This window comes from Phaenicophaeus curvirostris, chromosome 13 (genome assembly GCF_032191515.1).
Source record: "Phaenicophaeus curvirostris isolate KB17595 chromosome 13, BPBGC_Pcur_1.0, whole genome shotgun sequence".
NCBI classification, from domain to species: domain Eukaryota; kingdom Metazoa; phylum Chordata; class Aves; order Cuculiformes; family Cuculidae; genus Phaenicophaeus; species Phaenicophaeus curvirostris.
The window spans coordinates 8,034,256-8,056,274 of record NC_091404.1 but is presented as its reverse complement, the minus strand read 5'-3'; the positions used below and the strand labels follow the sequence as shown (position 1 = coordinate 8,056,274).

The window sequence follows — 22,019 nt, the reverse complement described above, 5'->3', positions numbered from 1 at the left end:
CCTTGAGACTCTAGCATCTACAGCATCCTCCAGCGCAGCGCTGGGGCTGGATGCAGCAGCCCCCAGGGTCATCTTGTTGCACCTAAGCTAGGTTTCAGTGCTGCTTGCCAGGGCAGAGAAGGTGAAGCAGGGAGGGGAACAGGCTCTGGTACACCCGAAGTCTCCACAGAGGGGTCCAGGCATCCCACTGCTCCATCCCAGCTCCCTCTGTTATTCCATTAGCTTTCCAGGGATACAAACACTTTCTAGAGGAGTGGCATGCTCTACGAACGAGTTAGTCATGGCAATACATGTGTATTATCTCACTTAAACCACTGCTTTCAAAGGAGAAATCCAAAAGAAAAAGGATGGAATAAGATACAAACCAGCATTAACAAATTACATTGCCACCTGATCCCAGGCAATTCCAGTGACTTTGGTGAAGCTTCAAATGAGATTGTTGCTACATGTGAACTGAAAATACTGGGGCAACCCAGTATTCCGCAGTCATAAGGCCACCTCTGCTGTAGGAAACTCAATTAATTAAACATACTATGAAAGACATCAGAAATCACACCTGGACAACGACTGGCAGCAGCTCATTCATGAGAGTCCCTGAACTGAAGCTGCACAAGTATTTCTTTTGCTGTGTCACCACAGGGAGCTTCTGTCTGAAAGTAAAGCAGAGATAGAGCAGGGTGCCTGTTGGCACGGATGCAAGCAACAGCTACTCTTCATTTGGATTTAGAAGAGTCTCAGAAGTGGCTTATCAAACTTGGGTTTAGCGCAGATGAATTTGCTTGGAACTTCTGACTGACATCATCAGATCCTTCAGATTTGGGGGTGCATTACCTAGGAATAAGCAAAGACCTTCACACCCAGCAAGTCCAAGCCAAACACATCTCTGGAGTGTTAGACTGATTGCAGCCCCAGAGCCACACCAACCTGCTTACCAGACTTGGATTCCCAGGAGCCAGCGGTAACACCCAACTTTCCCTCATCCAAAGGTGGTTCCACGTTATGCTTTGTCACAACAGCCCATGGCATTTTAACCCTCAAGTCATATAGCTTGAATTTGCGTGAGGCGATTGACTATCAAAACAATAATGCACTTTCCTGAAAGCTTTTGTTCCATTTTGCTTAAACATCTCTTAAAAGGGGCCAAATCCAATTTCCACTGTGGCCAGTCAAGAACCATACTAGACCTGTGCTATACTTTTCAACAGGCTACACACAGTCAGCCCAAGCCCTGGCCCATCTGATCTGTGTGAGAGTACTTTGCAGAATTTGGGCTTTAGTAGCAAATAACGCTCTGAAACTATTAAATAAACAGCAAGAAAGAGTGATGTTGATTCTCCTAGCTTTTTACATGCAATGTACACATTCCCGGCTATTATTCTACCACAATATGTGGTCCTTCTCACAGCCAAAGCTCTTATTTTATAAACAGTGTAAAATAAGGAGACAGTTATTTTTATAAGGGATCATAACATTAAGAATGATTATGCAATAAAATGTCCTGTCATAATGGGGGGAAAGAAAACCCCAAAACAAAATGAGGCTCCTTTCCAATTTGTTTTCATGCAAGCACAGAAAAGGTCACTCATCTCTGGGCAGAACTCTCTTTACCATTGAAATGCTCTACTAAAACAGACATAATTTCCTCCTCTTTGAAGCATGTATGATTCAGTATCCAAATTGAGTAAATGCCTCATGTTCAAAACAGGGCTTTAGTTTAATGTAGATACATCCTAATTTGTACATCTCTGTTTATTTAATATGAATAAAACATATTTCCACAGCTCACCACGTGCACATCTGGTGAAATGCTGCACCTCTGGGGGCACGTCACCCCTCCACTGGTTCTCAATGACTGTCGCTTCACTCCATTTGCCCACGTCACCAGTGACGTGGATATTTAGCACAGCAGGAGTGACGCACTCGCTAAGAGCCAGCCAGCAACATCTCCCCCTGCTTTGTCAGCTCCCAACGGTGCTGGTGACATCATTAGGGAAGGTTCCTGCATGCAATTTAAACTCTATGGAAACACAACACAGCCCCAGGACTTTGACCCTCTCCCATACATTGCTGCAGTTGCTACAATGAACTTTGAAATTTGGAAAAAGTTACCTCAATGCCATAGAAAGATATCCCTGAGCAATATGGAAAGCTTCTCATTTTGAAGCAGTTAACCTCACCCTTCTGTGTTGGAAAAATAACTATAACTCAAACCTAATTTGGAGCTGGAATGGTTTAATAGGGAAAATGTAATAAAGCATTAGCTTAACAAAGTAGGTTACAGTAAACTTGGAACAAGGCAGCATTGCCAGCATTGATAGGTATGTGATCTTGGACAGGTCAGCTTTGCACTAGATTGCTGTAAAACATGGGTGACTACAAAACCAGGGAACTAAAATGTGGGTTTGATTCCACAAACAAAAAGTAAGAATACTTAGAGCTACAGTTTTTGTTTTGTTTTTTCTTTACAGGACCATTCTAAGGCAAATAGAAGAAAGGCTAGAATAAGAGTTTCAAATACCAAACAACCTTTTTCATTTAGGCTGTTTTTGTCAATCAATCCCTTCTTCGTGCCTTTTCATTTCTACATTATACAAAATTATAATAATTAAATACTCCTCGGCCATTTTCATGTCCGTTTCTTGTTTAGTTACTAACTTGGTTTATAGATCAGTCTAAAAATTGACACTTAATAATCCCATTCAGATAATCTGCCTCTGCATTTTTTTCTTCTAACTGCCTCTAAAAACCAAATGGCTATTCATATAGCTTGGTTTTAAATCTCTCCTACTGCAGTAAGAATAATAGCATCTCACATTTTACGTAGTCAATAAGCTACCCCTCAGGTCTGGGGAAGCTGCTGAATGTTGACTTAGCTCCTTTCTGAGAAGCCGTGTTTTAAGAGACAGGTCACTGAGCATTTCCATTTAATGTGCTGCACTGCTGCAGACCTGACCAACGGGTCACAGCGTGCTCCGATTTGCAGTGCAGTGCTCACCTGCCTAATATGGTTCAGTATAATGAATGAGGTCTGGTAACAAAGCATCACCTGTCCTGCACCAAATTAAGTGGAAAAACATGGACTGCATCAGATTAAATAAATAAAAAGCTGTGGATGGCAGCAGGTATCTCTGATGTATTTCCATTCATTTACAAGAACAGATGAAGTCCTGCTTCCTCATATGCAGAGAGAAGAGATGTGTGAAGAGCTTTGCTACCTAAAGGCTCCTTTCAATACCTTTCCTTGGGCTTAAATTTATTGCACCATGGAAGAGTATTTTGAATTGTTGCTTCCCACTCTAAGACTTTTATTTCTCATCTTGAACTGTTATTTTTCTTTAGTCCTTCACCTTCATCCAGCCATGCCCCTTCGTCCATTCAGCTGGATGTACCTGAGCAACCTTTCTGTTCTGGGCAGAAGCATGGGTTTGTGTTCCAAGTTTAGAATTTACAATTTATTTCACCTGCCTATTTCAATAAAAGACATTTGAAAACATTTTCTATAGAAAACAGAGGCTTCAGTTAACCTCTGCACCAAGAATTATCCCAGACCATAACAACAGCCTGTAGCGAGTATTGATGCTTTGGGTGCAATCCCTCCTGACAATGTAGAAGAGACAGAATGCAACAACTACAGCAAGCAAGGAATCATGGTCAGAATCCTAAACAGATGCTCGGATTCCCCAAACACAAGAGGTTCCGCATCACCATTACTAACATGTAGGTGAAAGTTTACGAGACAACTTTGTAGAATCTTGTAACTAGGATAAATCTTTAACAAAAACTTAGGTAGGCTAACACACACTAGAGGAAGAGACAAAGAGAGATGTTTGCCGTATTTATTAGTTTGCTAATCACATCCATCACTACCAGTATCCTTCAGATGTGTCACCTTCCAACAGCAGTTCTAAAGGACAAAATATCTTCAAAGATATCTTCACAGGATATCTTTCCTGTATTGATCTCAAAAGCACTTAACAGAGGAGGTGGCACAAACTCAGGAATTACAGCTGTTCTAAGCTGAGAATACTGTAATGCCTCCAAACAAACTGCATTGAATATTTTAGATTATAGTACTTCAAAAGACATAATGTAGTACTAGTTACAGAGGCCATCTCTATCCTAATTATCTCACATGAAAAGGGCTGATGGTCAGTGTTTCAGCACGGTTAGTCTTTCTTCACTATTCTAAGACTTTCCTTCTAAGGATGGTCATTGAAATAAGCATCAGCTCCTCAGTTATATCTCAATTTTAGAATTTATTCTTTGCGTCTATTTAAAGAAATGGGCACACAAGCTTCTTGCAATAGAAGTGTTGTCAGTGTTGTGCCAGAGCAGAAGCGCATAGCTGTGGAAATTGGGAGTGTTTTTCTCTCATTTAAACTGACTCATTCCCTCTTGTCCACAAACACACCTAATTATAATAAAAGTAGATTCCTAAATGGATGACACCATAACAGATGGTCTTTTAGCCCAAGTCGTTACAGCTCACTGTTACAGTAAAAGGAATCCCCATAATCTACAGGTAGATGCACACCAAGTTGCTGTTTGTCTCTCTCATCATCAGATGCCACATCTGGTTGGGATGAAGATCAGCCTCTAGCCAGCAGCAGAGTTCAACTGCCAAACTCCAGCGTTCTTTCTGGACACATTCACGGACCTTCCTGCAAGGTCCCACTGCAGGACTGATTTCACCGTGTAATCTACCTTTCCCCGTTGGCATCACCAATTCTCAGGGGCTTCTGGTAACAACAGGGTAAAGTTGTTTTCCATGCTTTATAGCTCCAAAACCTCCATTAAATCACAAACAGAAACATACCTTTCTTTCAGACCTCTCCGCATCAGTTGAACATGCAAGGAAAGCATCCCCAAATCCACCTGCCACTCCTCGGGATGGCACCAGCACCCTCTGCTGCCACACAGCAGCACCGCTCCAGGGGACCCAGCCTCTGTCCTGGGCGCTGGAGTTCCAGGGACAGCTTCCTACAGCCCCAGATGAAGATCCAAAGCCTTCACACCTTAATGACAAAGATAGTGACTGTGTCTTGAAATAAGCACCCCAAATGAGCTCATTGCACCAGTTATTTGCAGGGATCAAACACCTACAGAGTAGGCTAGGATGACAGAAAATCAAAGCCATACTAACAGAAGAAGCAAATTCTATAAACGTATCAATAATCACTGATACTTCAATGTTTATTTTAAAACCCCATCTTCTAAACTCTTGTGAACACACGAGACCTGGGTTTGATTATTTCACAATGTGCTTTTTGTTCTCTTGGTTACAGACAGAAACTTGAAAACATTTCTTTCAGAAATCTATGAAAATCCAGAAGGCAATTAAATTTCAAATGTAACATCACATGATTCTCATGTGGTTTTCTTCTTTTTCAAAGCAATCCCAAAATGTCCTACAGCAACACCAAAACATGTCAAAAAAAAAAGTCAGCAACACCAAGACGCTGAAAGGAGTATTTACAAGGCTTCCTGCAACTGTTAAGTGCCAGCCTGCAAAAGCCAACCCTGTACTGAAGCAGCAATAACTCCAGAACAAAATGAGAGCCATCAGCTCTCTGGTGATGTTTTAAAATTCTAGATAGCTAGTTTAGTCTGACCAGCTGCGATGATCAGCCCTAAGCCACACAAAATCATCTCAAAACAAGATCTATGCATCATGTCCATATGTAGAGTCTATATTGACCAAAACCTCTTTTTATTTTTTCCTCAATGAATAAAGGCTGTTATCACTCTTCTTTTCCCAGAAATTATATCACGATTGCTGGCAACAGCATTTAATCATAAACAAAATACAGGAATGGAATACAAAAGGCGTTCCTTCAAGACAAGGATTACAAATACATATATACATACCAAACATAAAAGACAGAAACAATATTAAAATCAAAAGCAGACATGGGGAAAGAGAGATTATACTATCATTTGCAGTACTTTGGGTGAAGGATCACAATCCACACTAATAAAGAGATGAGTGTTTGCAGAATATAGAAATGCACGTATTTTACACTGGGTCAGTAACCCTGTGACAGGATGGCAGCTGCACAAAACTTCAGGATCAAAGCTGAGTGTGTTCATTTCCATTATACTCAAAAGTTTCAGAGAAATACAAATGTTTCAGTTCTTTGTAAGAGAAGATATGATTCCTAAAATAGAGAAAAACAAGCAGTAAGATAGGCATGAATTACCAAAGCCAACGTGAAACTCTTACTCTTCCTGCTGTCAGTAAAAAATAAACAGCATCCATAGCTTCGGTGAGCCTACCTGGGTAAGTTTTCACCTATATAAAACAAAAAAATCACAATCTAGCTCCTAACTAATACTGTTTTTAAACTGCAAGAGCTACATATTAAATTCAGGCCAAGACTGGAAGATTAAAGTCTTGCTTGAGCTGAACTGAAACCAGATATTTAGTTTCGCAGTTAATACTGTCAATAGATAATATTTTCCTTAAAAATACCTACTGACTTCCCAGCTCAAAGCGGTCCATCAGCCAAGTCAACCTTCAAACATTGCACTGACTGTAAACAAAAACTACATAAATGTGCAATGCTGAAAAAACTGAAAAAGACTGATAAGGGCCACTGCCACTCAAGCTACTAGCATCATTCTACAAAGCTTCTTTTTCAAGTGCCTGCTTCTTTCAAGGCCAATAGCAAAACTTTCACCAACTTAAGTGACTGCAAGGCCAGGCCCTGACAGAAAATCTTTCCCAGTTGCACATTCTCAGACTGATGTTGAGTTAAAGACTGATGAGGCACAGAGGAAAGTAGATGCCTCTTTGACCCCTAACATCAAGCACAACTGACTAAATACACATCCACATGAACATGGAGAGTACAGTGGCATTTTTTGAAAACAAGATGCTACCTTCTAGGCAGCAAATAGTTCCCATCCTCCACACATTCTTTAAGAGAGACAATTAGCCGAGGAATCTCACAAAAATTACCTAGATAAAATTAGATTAGATTAGATATTGGGAAGAATTTTTTTCCTGTGCAAGTGGTGAGGCCCTGTCCCAGGTTGCCCAGAGAAGTCATGGATGCCCCATCCCTGGAGGTGTCCAAGGCCAGGTTGGATGGGGCTTGGAGCAACCTGACCTAGTGGAAGGTGTCCCTACTCATGGTAATGAGGTTGAAACTGGATGGGCTTAGAGGTTCCTTCCAACACAAACCATTCTATGTGAAAAAAAAAATTACTATTTGCCATAAAGAAAGGGCTTTTTTATTTGTAGAATGCCCAAAATATCTCAGATTGCCAAAGGTGTAATGGAAAGCAGAGCATATACTCGAGTAAGGTGGGTTTTGAGTACATGGGAGGGAACAGATGTGCGGTTCTGGGCCATTCCAGCGGGCATCAATGAGCAAAGCACGAGGCCCACAGCATTGCGACTTCAAACAACCAAAAGCCCAAATTACTCCAACTCACAATGCTGTTTAGATCCTACAGCTATCACAAAACATATTCATGAAAAACCAGAAGCAAAGACGACACATCCTAGAGCATTAGAGAAAGAAGTATGACAACTTTGATGCCCAGGAGTCAGAGTCCTGGTGTCAGTACCCAGCATTACATCTGTGTTAGAGCATACATTAGATTCTTAGCCAAAGCCACACTGCAAAAAATACTGCATGGTCTGTAGAAACTATAAAAACATATTTTGCAAGGGAAATGTTTCAAAAGCCTGAAGCACGTCTTCTTAAAACATCACTGTCAGATGTGTAAGGATGTAACAAATTGATCAAGTCTTCCTAGTATTTGGTAGTAAGAAATGCTCAGCTTCTTAATACTTCAGATTAAGCCTGCAAAGGCATCTCTTCATTGTGTATTTACATACAACAGTCTGATCAAAAGTTTTAAGGCTGTTACTATTTCTCAGCAAAATGGTCACAGTAAAGAAGGGATTAAATGGAGTTAACACAGTTATTGGCAATACAAAGACGGATGCTGGAGTCATTTGCTATTGTACAATCTGGGGCATTTCACTCCATGCTTTGGCTTTCTTCTTGGCCAGGGACAGCCACGGTGGTTCAGCAGGGCTGCATGGAGTCATTGGGAGGTTAGAGGTGTGTCTTGCTTCCTTTTCAACAGCAGGAATCACAGATGCTTCCTGAGCAATAGGTCCCACTTTACCTGCCAACAACAAGATATCCATCACTCATCAGAAGGCTAGAGAGTTAAAAACTCCTTTTCTGGCAAAAACATTTCCTTCTTCCTAAAGCAATTGTTTTATAGCCCAGAGTGGTTGCGACTCAAAAATAAGTCAGAAGAATTGTTAAGCAGGATATCGATAGCATTCTCTGGTCCAGTGACAGCCATGGCAAAGACTGGCTATTGCAATGGAAAAATTGATACTAAGCCATTAGTGAATAATCCGCCCATAAAAGAATTTCCTCCTCAGTCCCAATAGCAAGCGTTTAAACCCTGATAAATGAAGAAGTTCTTCAAAATTCTTCAGGCATGTGGAGATCATTGCCCCAAGTATTTTTATGATTCATATTCTTGGCTAACTTGTTCCTTAGTCTTTTCAAACTCCTAATTTCAATGACAGTGCACAGCAAGGAATTCCACAGGCTTGTTCTGCTCTATGAGAGTAAGAAAATCTAGGAATAAAAGCCCTGAGTATGCAGGAAAATGGAAACAAAGTATCTGCAGGGAAAGCATCACCCCAGACTCGGTGCAGCATTAAAAGTAACTGGTGTATGTTTTTCATCACTGAGAAGTCTTTAAGGTTGGGGTTTTTTTCAGTCTTCACTGTTGGCACAGATATTGCTCCAGCAATGTTGTAAATACAAGGTAGGGAACAAACCAGCGCTCTGTGTTCTTGGACTTGTAAGCCAAGCAGGTGGGATGCTGGTGGGGCTAGGTGTTCCTCTTCATGTAGCCTAACACAACCATGTAATCCTCACAAAGGATGGGGGAATGCAGACAACAATATCTGTGCAGCTTTGAGTTACTAATTAGAAAAGGCCTCCTCCATCCAACTTGTTTGAAAATTCTCAAGATTAACGTCTCCAGACAAACAGCCTGAAATGGAGCTGCACAGATGTAGCTCTGAGCAGATACAGCTCTCATTTCTTTTTTCACTTGATTAGTCTGTGCATAGCGTGTGCCACAGCATGAGAACAGAGACTACATGGGGACTTAAGCAATGTTAAGTACAAGAAGCTTGATCTTCCTTGGACTGAAATCAATGGAAAACATCCATCAGCTCCATCAGTCACACTCTTGAGCCGAGCCAAGCCAAAGGATTTCTCTATCTCTGCTTAGGAGGTCTCTGGTCTTTTAAAAACCTTGGTTTATTGGTAGTTCTCGCAGGACTCAAGCTGTACTTAGGAATACCGGAGGAAGTACACTAGCCATTAAAAACTAGCTGCAAATTTTTCAGAATTATGGTGATGAAGGAATTTAAGTGTTACTGACATTTTCATTTTGGAAATTAATTTTCCCATTTGGGAGACTTCCTTCTTTGTAATAAGCAGAAGTAAGCCTAAAGCCCTTTGCATGTTCTCAACAGCACAACATAAAACAAAACTGAAAAATGGTGGCTCATGCCTATTTGAGGGAAGACAGGCTTTGGGACAAACCTCACCATGCTTAGGATGAAATGAGAGAGCGAAGAGGCAGGGCTAAGTAATCTTCCCTTCGTTATGACATGGGCTGTCACACAGCAGTAACAAAACAGTCATGCTTAGTAAAGTAAGAATCTGATTTCTTAGAATCCTCTTCCAAACTTAGCTGACCTTGAGCTGTTCTGGCTCTTGCTGTTGCATGCAGCATGTACACATTGCAAAGTAAACCTCAACCATCCATCTATAAAACTGCTAACAGTTAACATAAGCCAAAAGAGCATGATCCAAATTAATAAGTCCTCTGGATACTAACTCCACAGCCTCTCCACCACCAGCACCTTCAACTGGATAAATTACTGACTGTGATAATGGAACCAAATCAGAGAAGAGTTTACATTTGGGATTTCCAGTTTCCTACTCACGTGCTGACAGTATTGAACATTTCCTAAACAACAGGGCACAGTTTTCTGAGCAGCAGAGGAGCAGTGTTTTCTTTAAACATCTGCACTAGTCAGAGTTCTTTGTGATATTCAAGTAGTGGAAGAATAGAATATGCCTATAAATGCTGTCAGGAAATTAGGTCAACTCTTGGGAAGAGATGATGCCGAAAAACTTGTAATTCTGCTGCAAGGACTGCAAGTGGTGTTAGTTCTAGTAAACTAGTAGCAGAGTACTTTGTGGAGTTCTAAATTTTGAGTGAAGGCTGCTGGGCATCCAAGGTTCAGAAGATTCAACATTCAGAAATCCAGTCTGTGTGTGCCAGCCTTTCAAAGCAAGACCGCCTGATCTGAGCAAAAATCTTCATCTCTCACTTTGGATCTAAAACCACAACATGAAGCAGTCCTGTAACAGAATCCCTTTTATAAACTACTGTATTTTAATAACACAGACAGAGTTAGGCTGGTAACTGGCACTGGAGCCTCTGTGTTGGTGCACATCCTCAGCTCATCAACTACCAGTAGTAAGGGAGAAAGTTTATTTTTTAGGACCTGTAGATGCAAAAATGGATAACAGCTCTATAAACAACTACTACAGGGAGTGGGCACAGAGGTGCCCCCCAATACGTCCAATTAAACAATTCTGGATGCTGGTGGATTATAAGGGGAAAGTGGTCAGGTGCACGTGTTCTCTCTAGACAGCATCTCTTACTGACCGTGTCAGCAACAGGAACCTGGAATGCAAAAGCCGGTGCTCTGAGACAGCGGGGCTTTCCTCATCTTCTTAGGCAGTATCTGAAATCAATAGCTTTCAGCCAGTACAATACGCTTCCACAGCTGAAGAACTAGCTTGTCTATATCTAGCTGGAGCATGTCTCTGAGGTTTGGCACCACACTGAGTACGTAGGGAGGGATAAGCTGCAGCCCAGCAGTAGCCTTGGAAGAGGTATTTTGAGTCACGATGCCTGAGTCACACTCTCCCCTGCATCTTCCTCATAGAGAATTCACAGCTAACAGGGCAGGACAGGGGCCATTGAGCCTCTGTGTCTACCTCAGGGTGGAACAGACTCTACCTAAATTATTCTTGGCACAGATTTGTCTATTAAACAAATTCAACAATGAAAACTGCACACACTCTGTAAGCAACCTGTGCTGTTCTGCACTTCACTACTCTTATTGTTGGAAAGTATTTCCCATTGTCTAAGCTAAACCTCCCCTAGTATGTTTTAAGCTCATACAGGGCACAAAGACTAGTCTTGTCCTCTGCAGCAAATTAAGTTGTCTTCTCTAGACTAACCAACTCCACTCTCATCAGTATTTCCTGGCTAACTGGAGATCTACAAGACCTGACCTTTTTTGCTGTACATTTTCCAACTTCAACTGCTATTCTTTAGTACTGACCTTTGCAGTAATAAATCACCATACTGTTTATATGTCATTTCATGAACTGGCAATGGAGATAAAAGTTCCTTATTTGCTTTCTCTGCTGAGTGAGCAAGTCAATACATTGATTTATACAAAAACTGTAATCTCAACAGGCTAAAAAGTGTGTTGTATAAAGCATGCTGATTGTCAGAAAAGGTAGCTATCCGACCTATTACCTGCCATCCACACCACTTACTGGTGTAAACTGTAGCCACTATGTAAAGATGTAAAGAAAGACTAGACTACCTGCTGCAGCAGACACACTGTTCTTCATTTGTGTTTTCTTGTCCTGAGAGCTCAAGCTGGAAGGCATATTCTTCTTCAGTATCTCACTAGCGTAGATCCCTTGCTACAAAAGAAGGAGAAAAGGAAAGAATGCAACTGAGAAAAACACTAGCCACTGGCACTCATAAAGCTCACCCCGGCAACATCTCTAAACCTGACTGTGGAAAGGCAGCAAAAGCCATTCAAGAATGGTTGGAGACACTCTGTGGGAGGGAGAAGGCAGGAAAGATGACAGCTGTTACATATACAGGGTTACTTCACATGCAGTAAAGTTATCCCCTCTGTCTTACAGATGAGCTATTGAAGAGCTTGACCAAGCTGCACAAGAAACTTGTGCAAGGGGCAGAGGAAAAGTCAAACTTCTGGTACGCGTTCTCCAGAGCAGAGAATGTGGTCTGTAGGTCACTAACAGTGAGGAAGTTAGAGCTCTTGAGCTACATAAATACATAATGGGCCACAAGCAAGTTCTACCGAGGTTCAGGTTTGAGTAGTTCAAAGGAACATACAAGAGGGTCCAGCTCTGACACTAATCACTGTGACAGTGATGGGTTTGCTCACTTATGCCAGTTGTCTGTCTCAATACATTTTAGAGGCCAGTCCTGAAAAATCTGTCTTTGAGCAGTGCTCACAATGTGGCCCCCATGATGATGACATTGAACAGTTTGCAAAAGTACCCAGGCAATCTGGTGCAGGATTCACACCCAGGCAACATTACTTGGTACTCTACCTCCTCTTGATCCACTTTGGTCAAAGCTTTGTCTTCAGCCCTATGTTCTTTGGCAAGAGGGTGGTCCTGGAAACCCTTTTGTTTTAGTTTTGCCATAGAGACCCAAGCTGGTTCAGAGGAAGCAGTTTCCAAATGTGGAGAGGAGACTTTTTCTACAAAAGAAACATTTTTAAGTAAAGAGAGATTTAGGTCAAGTCAGTTTAAAGCAAGTGTTCTGTGTTTTAAATCCTTCTTTAATACCCTTTGGACAATGCAGAGACAAAGTTACCTTCCCTGATGATTTTGTCCTTGGCAATAGCTGTTTTTCTGTTTATTCTGGAGTTTTTTACCTGACTCTGCTTCCCTTTAAGTCAGTGGCAGAACCCCTACTAAGATCACTGAGAACCAGATTTTGCCTTTGAAACAACTTCCTTACATTGCAGATTAAATAAGTATGATGACCATTACTTTTTCATGTAGGCAGTAAAATACAGGCTGCCTTTTCACTTTTTAAGTGTATTAAATGAAGTGACATGAAAATAATCACACCTAATGCAACTCCTAGTTAAGGTTTGAGCTGCAGAAGACTGAAAAATTAACTACAAAACAACAGCAAGTTCTGAAAAGCTATGTTAAAAATCCATTTGCACAATTAGATCATACTAGAAATATTTCAGAGGCCCTTACGCCATTACTCTGTTGTTAGTCTTGCCGGAACACACCCCTAATTAAGATAAGCCAAGAATTCTCTGGACTGGCCAAAATCATCAAGCCAATTAAATTATGGTGCTGATGAACTCAAGGATTTAGTCCTCGTCAAGAGGATTTTTATCTTTTGTTTGCCACTGTGCCAAGGTTCTTATATGACCACTGTTTTCTACAATGTTTGGATGAAAATATAGCACAAATACCTGAAGGTTTATGACCATTTTGCTTCTTTGTCAATTCTTCTGATCTTGTTTTTGGAGAATTTTTGTCTTCTGGGAGATCCGTATTTTTAACAAATGATTTTGTGCTGACAGGAAGGCCCGGACGTGGCTTCCCGGTACCCACTGATTTCTGATCCTCCCTGACTGGCGCAGAAGAAGCAGTGGGAACAGCTGAGGGGATCAGCTTTGGAGACTCAGCACGGCTTTCGCTTTGGTATTTTAGTAAAGAAGATGTTCTCCTTAATCTGACCCCAAACGGGTTTTCAACATTTTGTGCTTCATGGTCAATCCAATCCATAGGAGAATTCAAATGCAAAACACTGTCCTTACAATCTTGATCAGATCTATCCGAGTTGATTTTTGCTGATTCCTGGATGACTGCATCAAAACGGGTGTGTTCTTTTGTTGTTCCTTCAAACAACTCCGGTCTTATAGGGGATGTTGGGGAACTTCTGGTATAGGAATCCTCCTTTGAATTTGAACCCCCTGAGAGAGATCTTTGCCATGCTGGTGCAATGGTAAATCTGACTGGTTTAGCAGAAGCAGTCTTCAGTGGACTTTTTACATTTTCATCCAAAGACTGACTGTCTTCCACAGTTTTTCTGTGAGAAGCTGCACTGCTTCTCTGGCACTCCTTACGGTCATCATCGGAAGAGATATTACTCTTCAAGCCAGCCAAACTTGAAGAGGCAAGACATCCAATGGAAAGTTTTTCAGAAATGTGTGATGTGTTGGCCTGTTGACTGCCTTGGTTACCCTTCAAAACAGAAACAGTGTCTGCTTTAAAACATACTTCCGATTTACCTGGAGGTAGCATGCAACCTGCTTCTGAGACAGATGCAGCAGGGTCTGTTTTCTCTTCTGCACTGACTTTTGATGACTGAAATTCCATTATTCCACAAGCGTCTTTGTCATTTCTTGTTACTGAACTACTTTGGGGCTTCAAGACAACCACTGTTGTGGTGTCACAAGACAACTCTGAATTGGTTAGCACAACCTGTGAAGTACTTGGTGCAGTACCTGAGACAGTGAGACAGGATTGATTCTCAGTAGTACCCAAGCAGGTTTCTACTTTGCCAGTAAACAGTGGATCCCCCTTTTCCTGATCTTTGATGTTTGGGTCCACAGAAATTACTGAGGACCTTTGTGCAACATCTGCCAATATGTCTATGCCCTCTGTTTTCATACTATTGCTAAAGAAATCAGCTGCTAGTATGTCTGGAAACACAACAGCTTCTCCTTCAATTTGTTGCAGTCTTGGAAGTGCAGATACTCCAGAACTGGTATTTTGCTGATGTAATTTCAATTCATCAGCAGATTCATCTGAACAGTATGACACTTTTGCACCATGGTGTTCCTCCAGGTTCGCTGGAGGAGGCTCAGGTCTCAGAAGGGGTGCAGCTGCTTTATAGTGATGGTCCATGTCTGGAAGGCTTGCATCCTCTTGCAGAAAAGCATGAGAGTCTTCTGCCACAGGTGTGGAATCACGAGAGTCACAGGCAGCATCAGTGGGACTACTTACACCTCGTATCTCCTTAGAATAGCCTCGCTTTGCACAATATCCCACCTGGGCTGATAATCCTATATTAAACAGAGGAAAAGAGTGTGCACTTAAAACTTACAGTTCAAGCACCATCTGTATTCATTCCAGATAGCACAGTCATTCAGCATGAATTTCCTATGCCTGGACACTGTTGTCTGACAAATAAGGCTGTTAAAAGTGTTTTTAGAAGTGGGCTGTCCAAGTGAGGACAATAATAAAGTTTTTAGTTTGAACCTACCTAAACCCAGGAATGACCAAAAGTCATTGTCTGCTTAAGTTATATGAAACCTGCTGCTCTTTAGCTCTTTTCTGTGCATACCCCTGGTTGTAAGACCACTAGCCAGATTTCCCTAGATATTTCTAAATATGCATGCCTAAAAAGGCTGCCTAGAATGATCTGGTGAACTTTCTGTATTTAAGCAGAACAACCCAGCAGCTCAAGTGGCTCTGCCCCGTGCAGCTCCAGCAGGGCTGCTGCACATCTGGATAGCTTAGATCTGTCTGCACACACAGTTACACTGATGTGTGACAGCATCAGGTCCTGAATCTGCCCTGACAACAGTGCCAACATTTCCACCACACTAGAGCACTAACACCAGTCAGTGCATTTGTAATGCAGAGCTAAAGAGAAAAGTCTTCGGTGCTGTGCTGGAGAAATACCATTTGTTTTTATAATTTACAATTACAATTTTGTTACCCCTGGCTATTCACTATTATTCAAATGATAAGAGGGTAAGTTCCAAAGGCAGATCCAGTAAACAGAAGTCAATTAAAGTCACCTTACACACATAAACAGATATAATGCTGAAGTTAAGGGTTTTTTGAGTTTCAAGGAACTCAGATTCCCAGTCAACGAGATCTGGCCAACTGTGTAGCACGGGTACTTCTGAAGATGGCACTTTCACCTCATGTATTTTTTAACACTGCCCTCAAAATTCACTATTTCAGCACCACCGTCATGAGTGGAGTACATGACTTTTTCCATCATAACACTTTAGCAGCCAGGATTTGGTTTATGATTTAAACCAAAAGAAGCCTAGTTTGAAAGAACTTACAGTTCAAACAGGCCCTGTCAGCCTTCTGTTGAAGAGTTCAAACATCCAAATTAACAATACATAAGTCTTCATTACCTTCCCAATCACTTTTATGCTGATCACTCTCAAGCAATTCTGTTGAATTTCCCTTCTTTTCTGGAGTTGCAGGAAGAGATGCTTCATTTTCCAGCTGTTCCACCTAATGAAGTGCAGTAAGATTGTTTAATTAAAGAATAATGCACAAAAATTCTATTTTATACACATGCACGTTCATGAATATTCAAAATGCACACATGAAATCTACATCCTGTAATTTACCAACACTGTGTGTAATGTACTATTTCAGTTAAGAACACAGAAACTATTCATGTTTAAAATGTCAAAGGCAGCCCATCGATCTCTTTTGAATCTGAAACATTCTGGAACTGACACATTCTGAGTATGTTTTTAATACATCACCCAAGTAACTTGATGTCTCAGAGCAAGTCAGAGACATTGTTATCATTTCTGTTATCTCTGACCGACACTCCACAATTAGCTTTTCTCCTTCAGCGCTGTAGCTGTACCAGCTGCAGCACAAAGAATATCCAGCAGGACCCAAGTTTCCAAGAAATTAGTCCTGAATTTCTTCCCCCTGCCTCTTTCTCAGGGCAGGGCACTTCTAACTCAGCACAGATTTCATACATGACTCTCTGATGGAGAGGAAAGCACGCAGTACAGAACTGTTACTCCTTACTTCCGTCACACTTTTTTTTGCTACTTAATGAAAAACCAAGTTTACACACTTTTCTTCAGCTCCCATGATACTGAAGTTTTCAAACTCATTTTGAGATGGTCGGCTGGTGGAAAATAGGTCATTTCCCTTATTCAATGGAAGAACAAAAAAAGTAAAGGATGTGGATAGGAAAGAAAAAAAAGAAAAAAAATTAAAATATTAATTAAAAATTCACATCCATTTCCTTCTGCGCAGTGATCTGTTCCGGCAAACACTTACCTGGGGCGGTTGCTGGTTCTTGTTGGTAAAGCCTTTCTGTTTCCGGGGCTTTATGGCAATCCTGTGCCGGGCTGCTGAGGTGTCCAGGCAGCCGAGGGGACTGGCAGGGATGGTGAAGTCAACGGGAAGGGAGCTGCTGCCTCGTGAGCCGGGAGCCCCCAGAGTGGCAGGGGATGAAGGACTGATGGGCCTGGAGGAAGCTCCAGAAGGTGTCTGTAAAACACAAATAGATCACTATACCTTTTGCTTAGCTTCCCCACATCTCTGAAACAACTCCTTTGCTAGCTCATTCCATTTCAGAAGCCTGAAATGTCTGTCTTTTCAGGCATAAATCCTTGTTTTAAAATGGATGCCTAATGCCGTCTCTTCATAGAGATTACTCAGCTCTGTGTATTCAGCCGTGTGTCACACAAAAGTGAGAAATACCTGTCTCTTCCTCTCCCACAGCAGGAGCCTCAGCTTTTCCTCTTCCCACTTCTCATCTGAAAAACCATTTGCAATATATGTCTGCACCAGCAGGAGACACTGGTGCAGTTTTTATAGCCGCCTTTCCATCCCAATGCTGTGACACATTGCAGGAATAAGTTATTAAAAAGCCACAAAAGTAGCATGGACACTTGCTCCTCGTTACCTCTAAGAAAGTTACCATGGCCACTTTGCTCTTTTAATTTCCACTCTCCCAGGAAAATCAAACACTCATCTCCAACAAGTATCCCTGCCCCATCTTGCAGACAGTGATGTGGATCTCACCCTTGTTGACTGCTGCTCTGGGGCACTAAACAGCAGTAACCTCAGATAATGCTATCAAAATTAAGGGTTTACAGCAGAGTTTGTAGAGAAACCCCTAAACGTGCAGCTTGACTGGTTTGGTTACTGTTTTGAAACATAGAGCAGACTTTCTGGAACATTTGCAAAATTTCACAGATGTACCAAACAAGCTTCATTCAATTTAACATTCCTGCTGTTTTGGCATTGGCCAAAAATGTAGGTGAAATACAACCCTTTAATGGTGCTTGGTGTTCAGAATTTAGTTTTGTTTAAGCTTAGGATATAACACAGCATTGAAAATGTCACCAGCATGTCTTTTAAAGATAATAAAAAAGTATTCCTATCTGATCTACAAGTATTTCTAAGTACATTGCTTTGTGTTTAAGGTAGCGAAAATTAGTTCTTATTCTCCACTGATTTTTTTTAGTTCCTAGATCTGAAATAAACCACAACAGAGTGTATTATGACAAATAAAGACTATTCTCATGAAAAATGTACACATTGTGAAAGAAAGGAAGAAAAGCAGAGCTAGTAAATAAGCTAACTAGTGTTATAATTCTACAAGATTAACGATAAGCCTGTCAGGATCACTAGAACTTACAAAATAGTAATATTATTATTATTCCTTTCTACATACAAGTTCTTCTCCCTTTCAATGAGAAAACTACAGTTGTGCTTATTTAATATAAAACCACCTGAAGTCAGTGCCTGAGCTACTGCTGTACATAAACAGCAAATTCCCTGCTTCACTGAGGATTCAGGATATTTTTTTCTCTGAGCACTGACAGCCGGTATCTTCTTTCAAAGACAGTGGAGCAGACACAAGATTTACACATCAGCGTTTAAGTGCAAGACAAATTTGATGTTTGTTGGTTACTGGGCAGTTGCAGGTGCCTGCAGAACAAGAATGCTTGGCCAGGAGGCCCATTTCCTAAAGAGTGTTTGTGCCAAAACACTGTACTCAGCCCCACAAGCTGAGACCTTGTTTTGCTTTTAATCAGTCCAGGTTGAAAATGCCAACAAGGAAGTCAGATTTCTGTAAAGGCTATTTAGCAAAGGCAGGTTAATGCTGGTTAATGTCTCTGTGAAGCCACTTGCTGCTCACTTTCAGTGATAGCCTTACATTTAGCTTTAGATTAGTAAGGAAGTGGGCATTCATAAATATAGAAGGCACTGAGCAGTTACATGGGTGACACATCACGGTTTCAGTCAGAGGTGACAGCAGCATGAAGCTTTTGGAAACGTCAGTGAAGCAGCACAGGGCAAAGAAACAAAGTAACTATCATCTGCAGCAAGATCAATACAATAGTAAAACGTAAACCACTGCACCATGTGTAACTTCAGACTGCTTAGGCTCAAATGCTCTTTTTCCTTTATTAAATATACAGCACTGTTAAATGGAATAACTGGTGTAGATTTCTTGGTGCTTTTCACCATTGTCCTCATCTTTGGGATGAGGTTATTCAGCTTAACAACTTCTGTTCTGCTAGCTCAAATCCCAGTATTACATAAAGTTTCAAAAGCTACTGAAAAAAGAAGAGATGATTACTCAGGAAAAGGTTTATTGGTTTAGATAAAAAGATTAGCAATTGGTCATCAATTTATTTATCAGCCAAACTGCTGATTAAGAAGAATTGTAAAAAGGAGCATTTTAGTCAAAATATAAAACAGGAGATGAGTTAATAAAATACACATTGAAGCAAAGGTAAAATACATACAAAAAGTTATCCAAGTTACCTAGATCATCAGGGTTTCTAAAGTGGTGTGAATAGCAGTCTGCTACATTACTTTATCTTTCCATCCCTAAAGCAAAATACCTAGGAATGACTGTTCAGGAGAATGTCTGATCTCAACCATGGACAGGAAAGTTGAGCTGATCTTGCCCAAAAGTTTATTTGAAACTCTGTGAGAGGCACTTTTTCAGCACCATTTGCATCACTCTGGACTGTCTATGAATTGTTTTCTAGGATAAACAGCACCCAGCATAGATTAAAACAACAAAGATTATTGTACTGGCTCCAATATAGACACCCCACATGCTGTCTCAGGAAAGTTTATCAGCAGGAAAAGTAGCTATTTACCTGTTCATCTTCGCTGTCTGTCCCGCCTAAACTCAAAGAGCTATGACGCTGAACAGGGTTGGAAGACTGTGGGATAAAATAAGGAAGAGGGTAAGTGAAGGGAAGTGTCACACTGAATTATCTGGGACTGGATATCCAGTGCTAATTTCGAGAAAACACAAGAGGAAAGATAAAGGAAGGGTCACTGAGTCCCTGCCTCACAGAGCAGGTTTCAGTTGTTCATTGGAGAACTGACATAAAGCACGGAGCTTTATCCTGCTATGAGATATGCCATGAAGGCATAACTTTCAGGAAAGTTATTTTGATTTATTGCTTTAAGATCTTCAAATTTACAAATGCTTGCATGCTCGCTCAAGTCCTAAAGCCTGCTCTGAGAAGACAATCCTAAGAAAGAAGAAAACCCAATCCTCCCCTGAGTCCCATCCAGGGCTGTTCTCCTCAGACTCATACGATTGTCATTTTCCTGTCAATTCAATTAATATTGACGTAGTTTTGATAAATTTCATTCCAGAACCAGTAATTGTTTAAGAATCTCTTACAGTCCCAATTATTTTTGTTTCCCTCACTAGCTTTAAAACACCCTAGATCTCTTCCTTTCTCACAAGTGCAGGAAACTGCCAGTCTCTCCAGGTCTTTGAAGCTGGAAGACACGAGACGTTCATTAGTTCAGTGTAACTACCTCAGCCTGTTCTCAGACTGGAAATGGAACAGTCAGTAACAAACGTTCACCCATGAATGACTGACTTGTTATGCTTTCTGCTATATGGATCTGCCAGGAGAGACCACCCTGCCCAAAGGCGCTGAGAGTTGTCACATCAACTGAATTTCTCTCCGTTTTCACCTAATGACACAGGTCACAACTACCCCAGCACTGTTCTACACAAGAGCACAGAAAATTGTACTCAGGGAGGGTATTTCTAAGGCCACTTCCTAGGTATCCCTCACAGTGATAAGTCCACAATCCACCTAGGTAATATGCTCTAACTCTGACTGATCTGTACCAGCAGATTTTATCACAAGCAAGCAAAAAAGTATTCCCATTCTCCAAGCAGATTTCATCTTTTCTGTACAGGTAGTCAACTAGTGACATAACAATTATACCTTGCTTGGTGAATCTGTCAGAACTTCATGAAGGGTTGAAATTTCAGGGGGGCTTCTAGGTAAACCATCATCTTCAGAAACAGCACCAGCATCTTCAAGTTTCTTTCCAGTTATAATAAGAGGAGGCGATCCAAGTCTGATGTTCTGCTGCAACTGAAGCTGTGGTTCAAAAGAAACATAGAATGTAGACTTACAAGGGGATTACTATTAGGGCACATTTTGGACACTTTTATCCCAGTTGCTCCCACGAGGCATGCACAATCTCATAGTTAACAGAAATACTTGAAGAAACAGACCATTCACAGAAAATAGACAATAATAAAATTTTATTTAGTTACATTTACCAAGGACCCATCATTAGAACTGGCTTTTCATTCTTAAAATCAAAACCAGTTTTATTCAGTGTGTTATCAAATATAGAAAATTCACCATTCCAGAAAATTTATAGCAGTTTAACCTCAGTTTAAATTTAAAACTATATTTAGGTATTCTTCAAATAATTACCTGTATCTAGATGTCTCAGATAATCACAGGAAGTATTGTCAGTCTGCAGTTCCCAATCCCCAGTTTATGCAGTCAGCTTTCCTCCACAAAGCCCTTCCAAATATTAAGAGCTTGTCACCACCCTCTCCCACACAAACAGCTGAGTCCCACTTTTTATATTAAGACAATTTAATTCAGTTTCTGGTCCATCCTAATTAAATTGCTTGTTAACTTTCCCCAGCATCACATCCTGGTCCTGTCTCCAGCAAGAACAATAACAGCAGCCAGGAACAACTTTGTTTGTAAAGGAGTATGGGGATTCTTTTCCAAGACTGCACAAAAGAATGCTCTGGCAGGCCCTGACCCTAGAAAAATAAAACAACGTCTGCAACCTCACAAGCAGCCAGATGTTCCCTCAAACTAAAAAAGTTCAGATCTCAGGAAACACCATTACTGAAATTGTTGGCTTAAGTCTTTTGGCTATGTCAAAGCTGCAGTTGAAACAAGGTCTGAACAGAAACGCTGTCCTTCAACTAAAAACGTCTCAACTGAATATTTCCAAGATAAATACGCCAAACTATTTTTCCTGCTTCTTTGGTTATTAAATTCATTTGGGAAATTCTAGGCCTAATTCTGTGCTCTTCTGCAA

At 41.0% G+C, this 22,019-nt stretch overlaps 1 protein-coding gene across 3 annotated transcripts in view; it reads right to left on the bottom strand.

The window, feature by feature from the left end:
• Window positions 1–5,172: 5,172 nt before the first annotated feature.
• KIAA1210 (KIAA1210 ortholog) overlaps window positions 5,173–22,019 on the bottom strand; it is a 48,462-nt gene continuing 31,615 nt past the window's right edge. For 2 of the 3 annotated variants that reach the window (XM_069867478.1, XM_069867476.1), the window contains exons 5-12: window positions 20,888–21,046; window positions 19,787–19,852; window positions 16,938–17,150; window positions 16,040–16,142; window positions 13,349–14,947; window positions 12,459–12,610; window positions 11,693–11,795; window positions 5,174–8,145 (exon numbers count right to left, since the gene is read on the bottom strand). In XM_069867478.1, the coding sequence (XP_069723579.1) occupies window positions 7,973–8,145; window positions 11,693–11,795; window positions 12,459–12,610; window positions 13,349–14,947; window positions 16,040–16,142; window positions 16,938–17,150; window positions 19,787–19,852; window positions 20,888–21,046 (2,568 nt within the window). In that variant the 3' untranslated portion in view covers window positions 5,174–7,972. Of the gene's footprint in view, window positions 8,146–11,692; window positions 11,796–12,458; window positions 12,611–13,348; window positions 14,948–16,039; window positions 16,143–16,937; window positions 17,151–19,786; window positions 19,853–20,887; window positions 21,047–22,019 lie in introns of all 3 variants that reach the window. The other variant, XM_069867477.1, reaches the window with a different exon arrangement.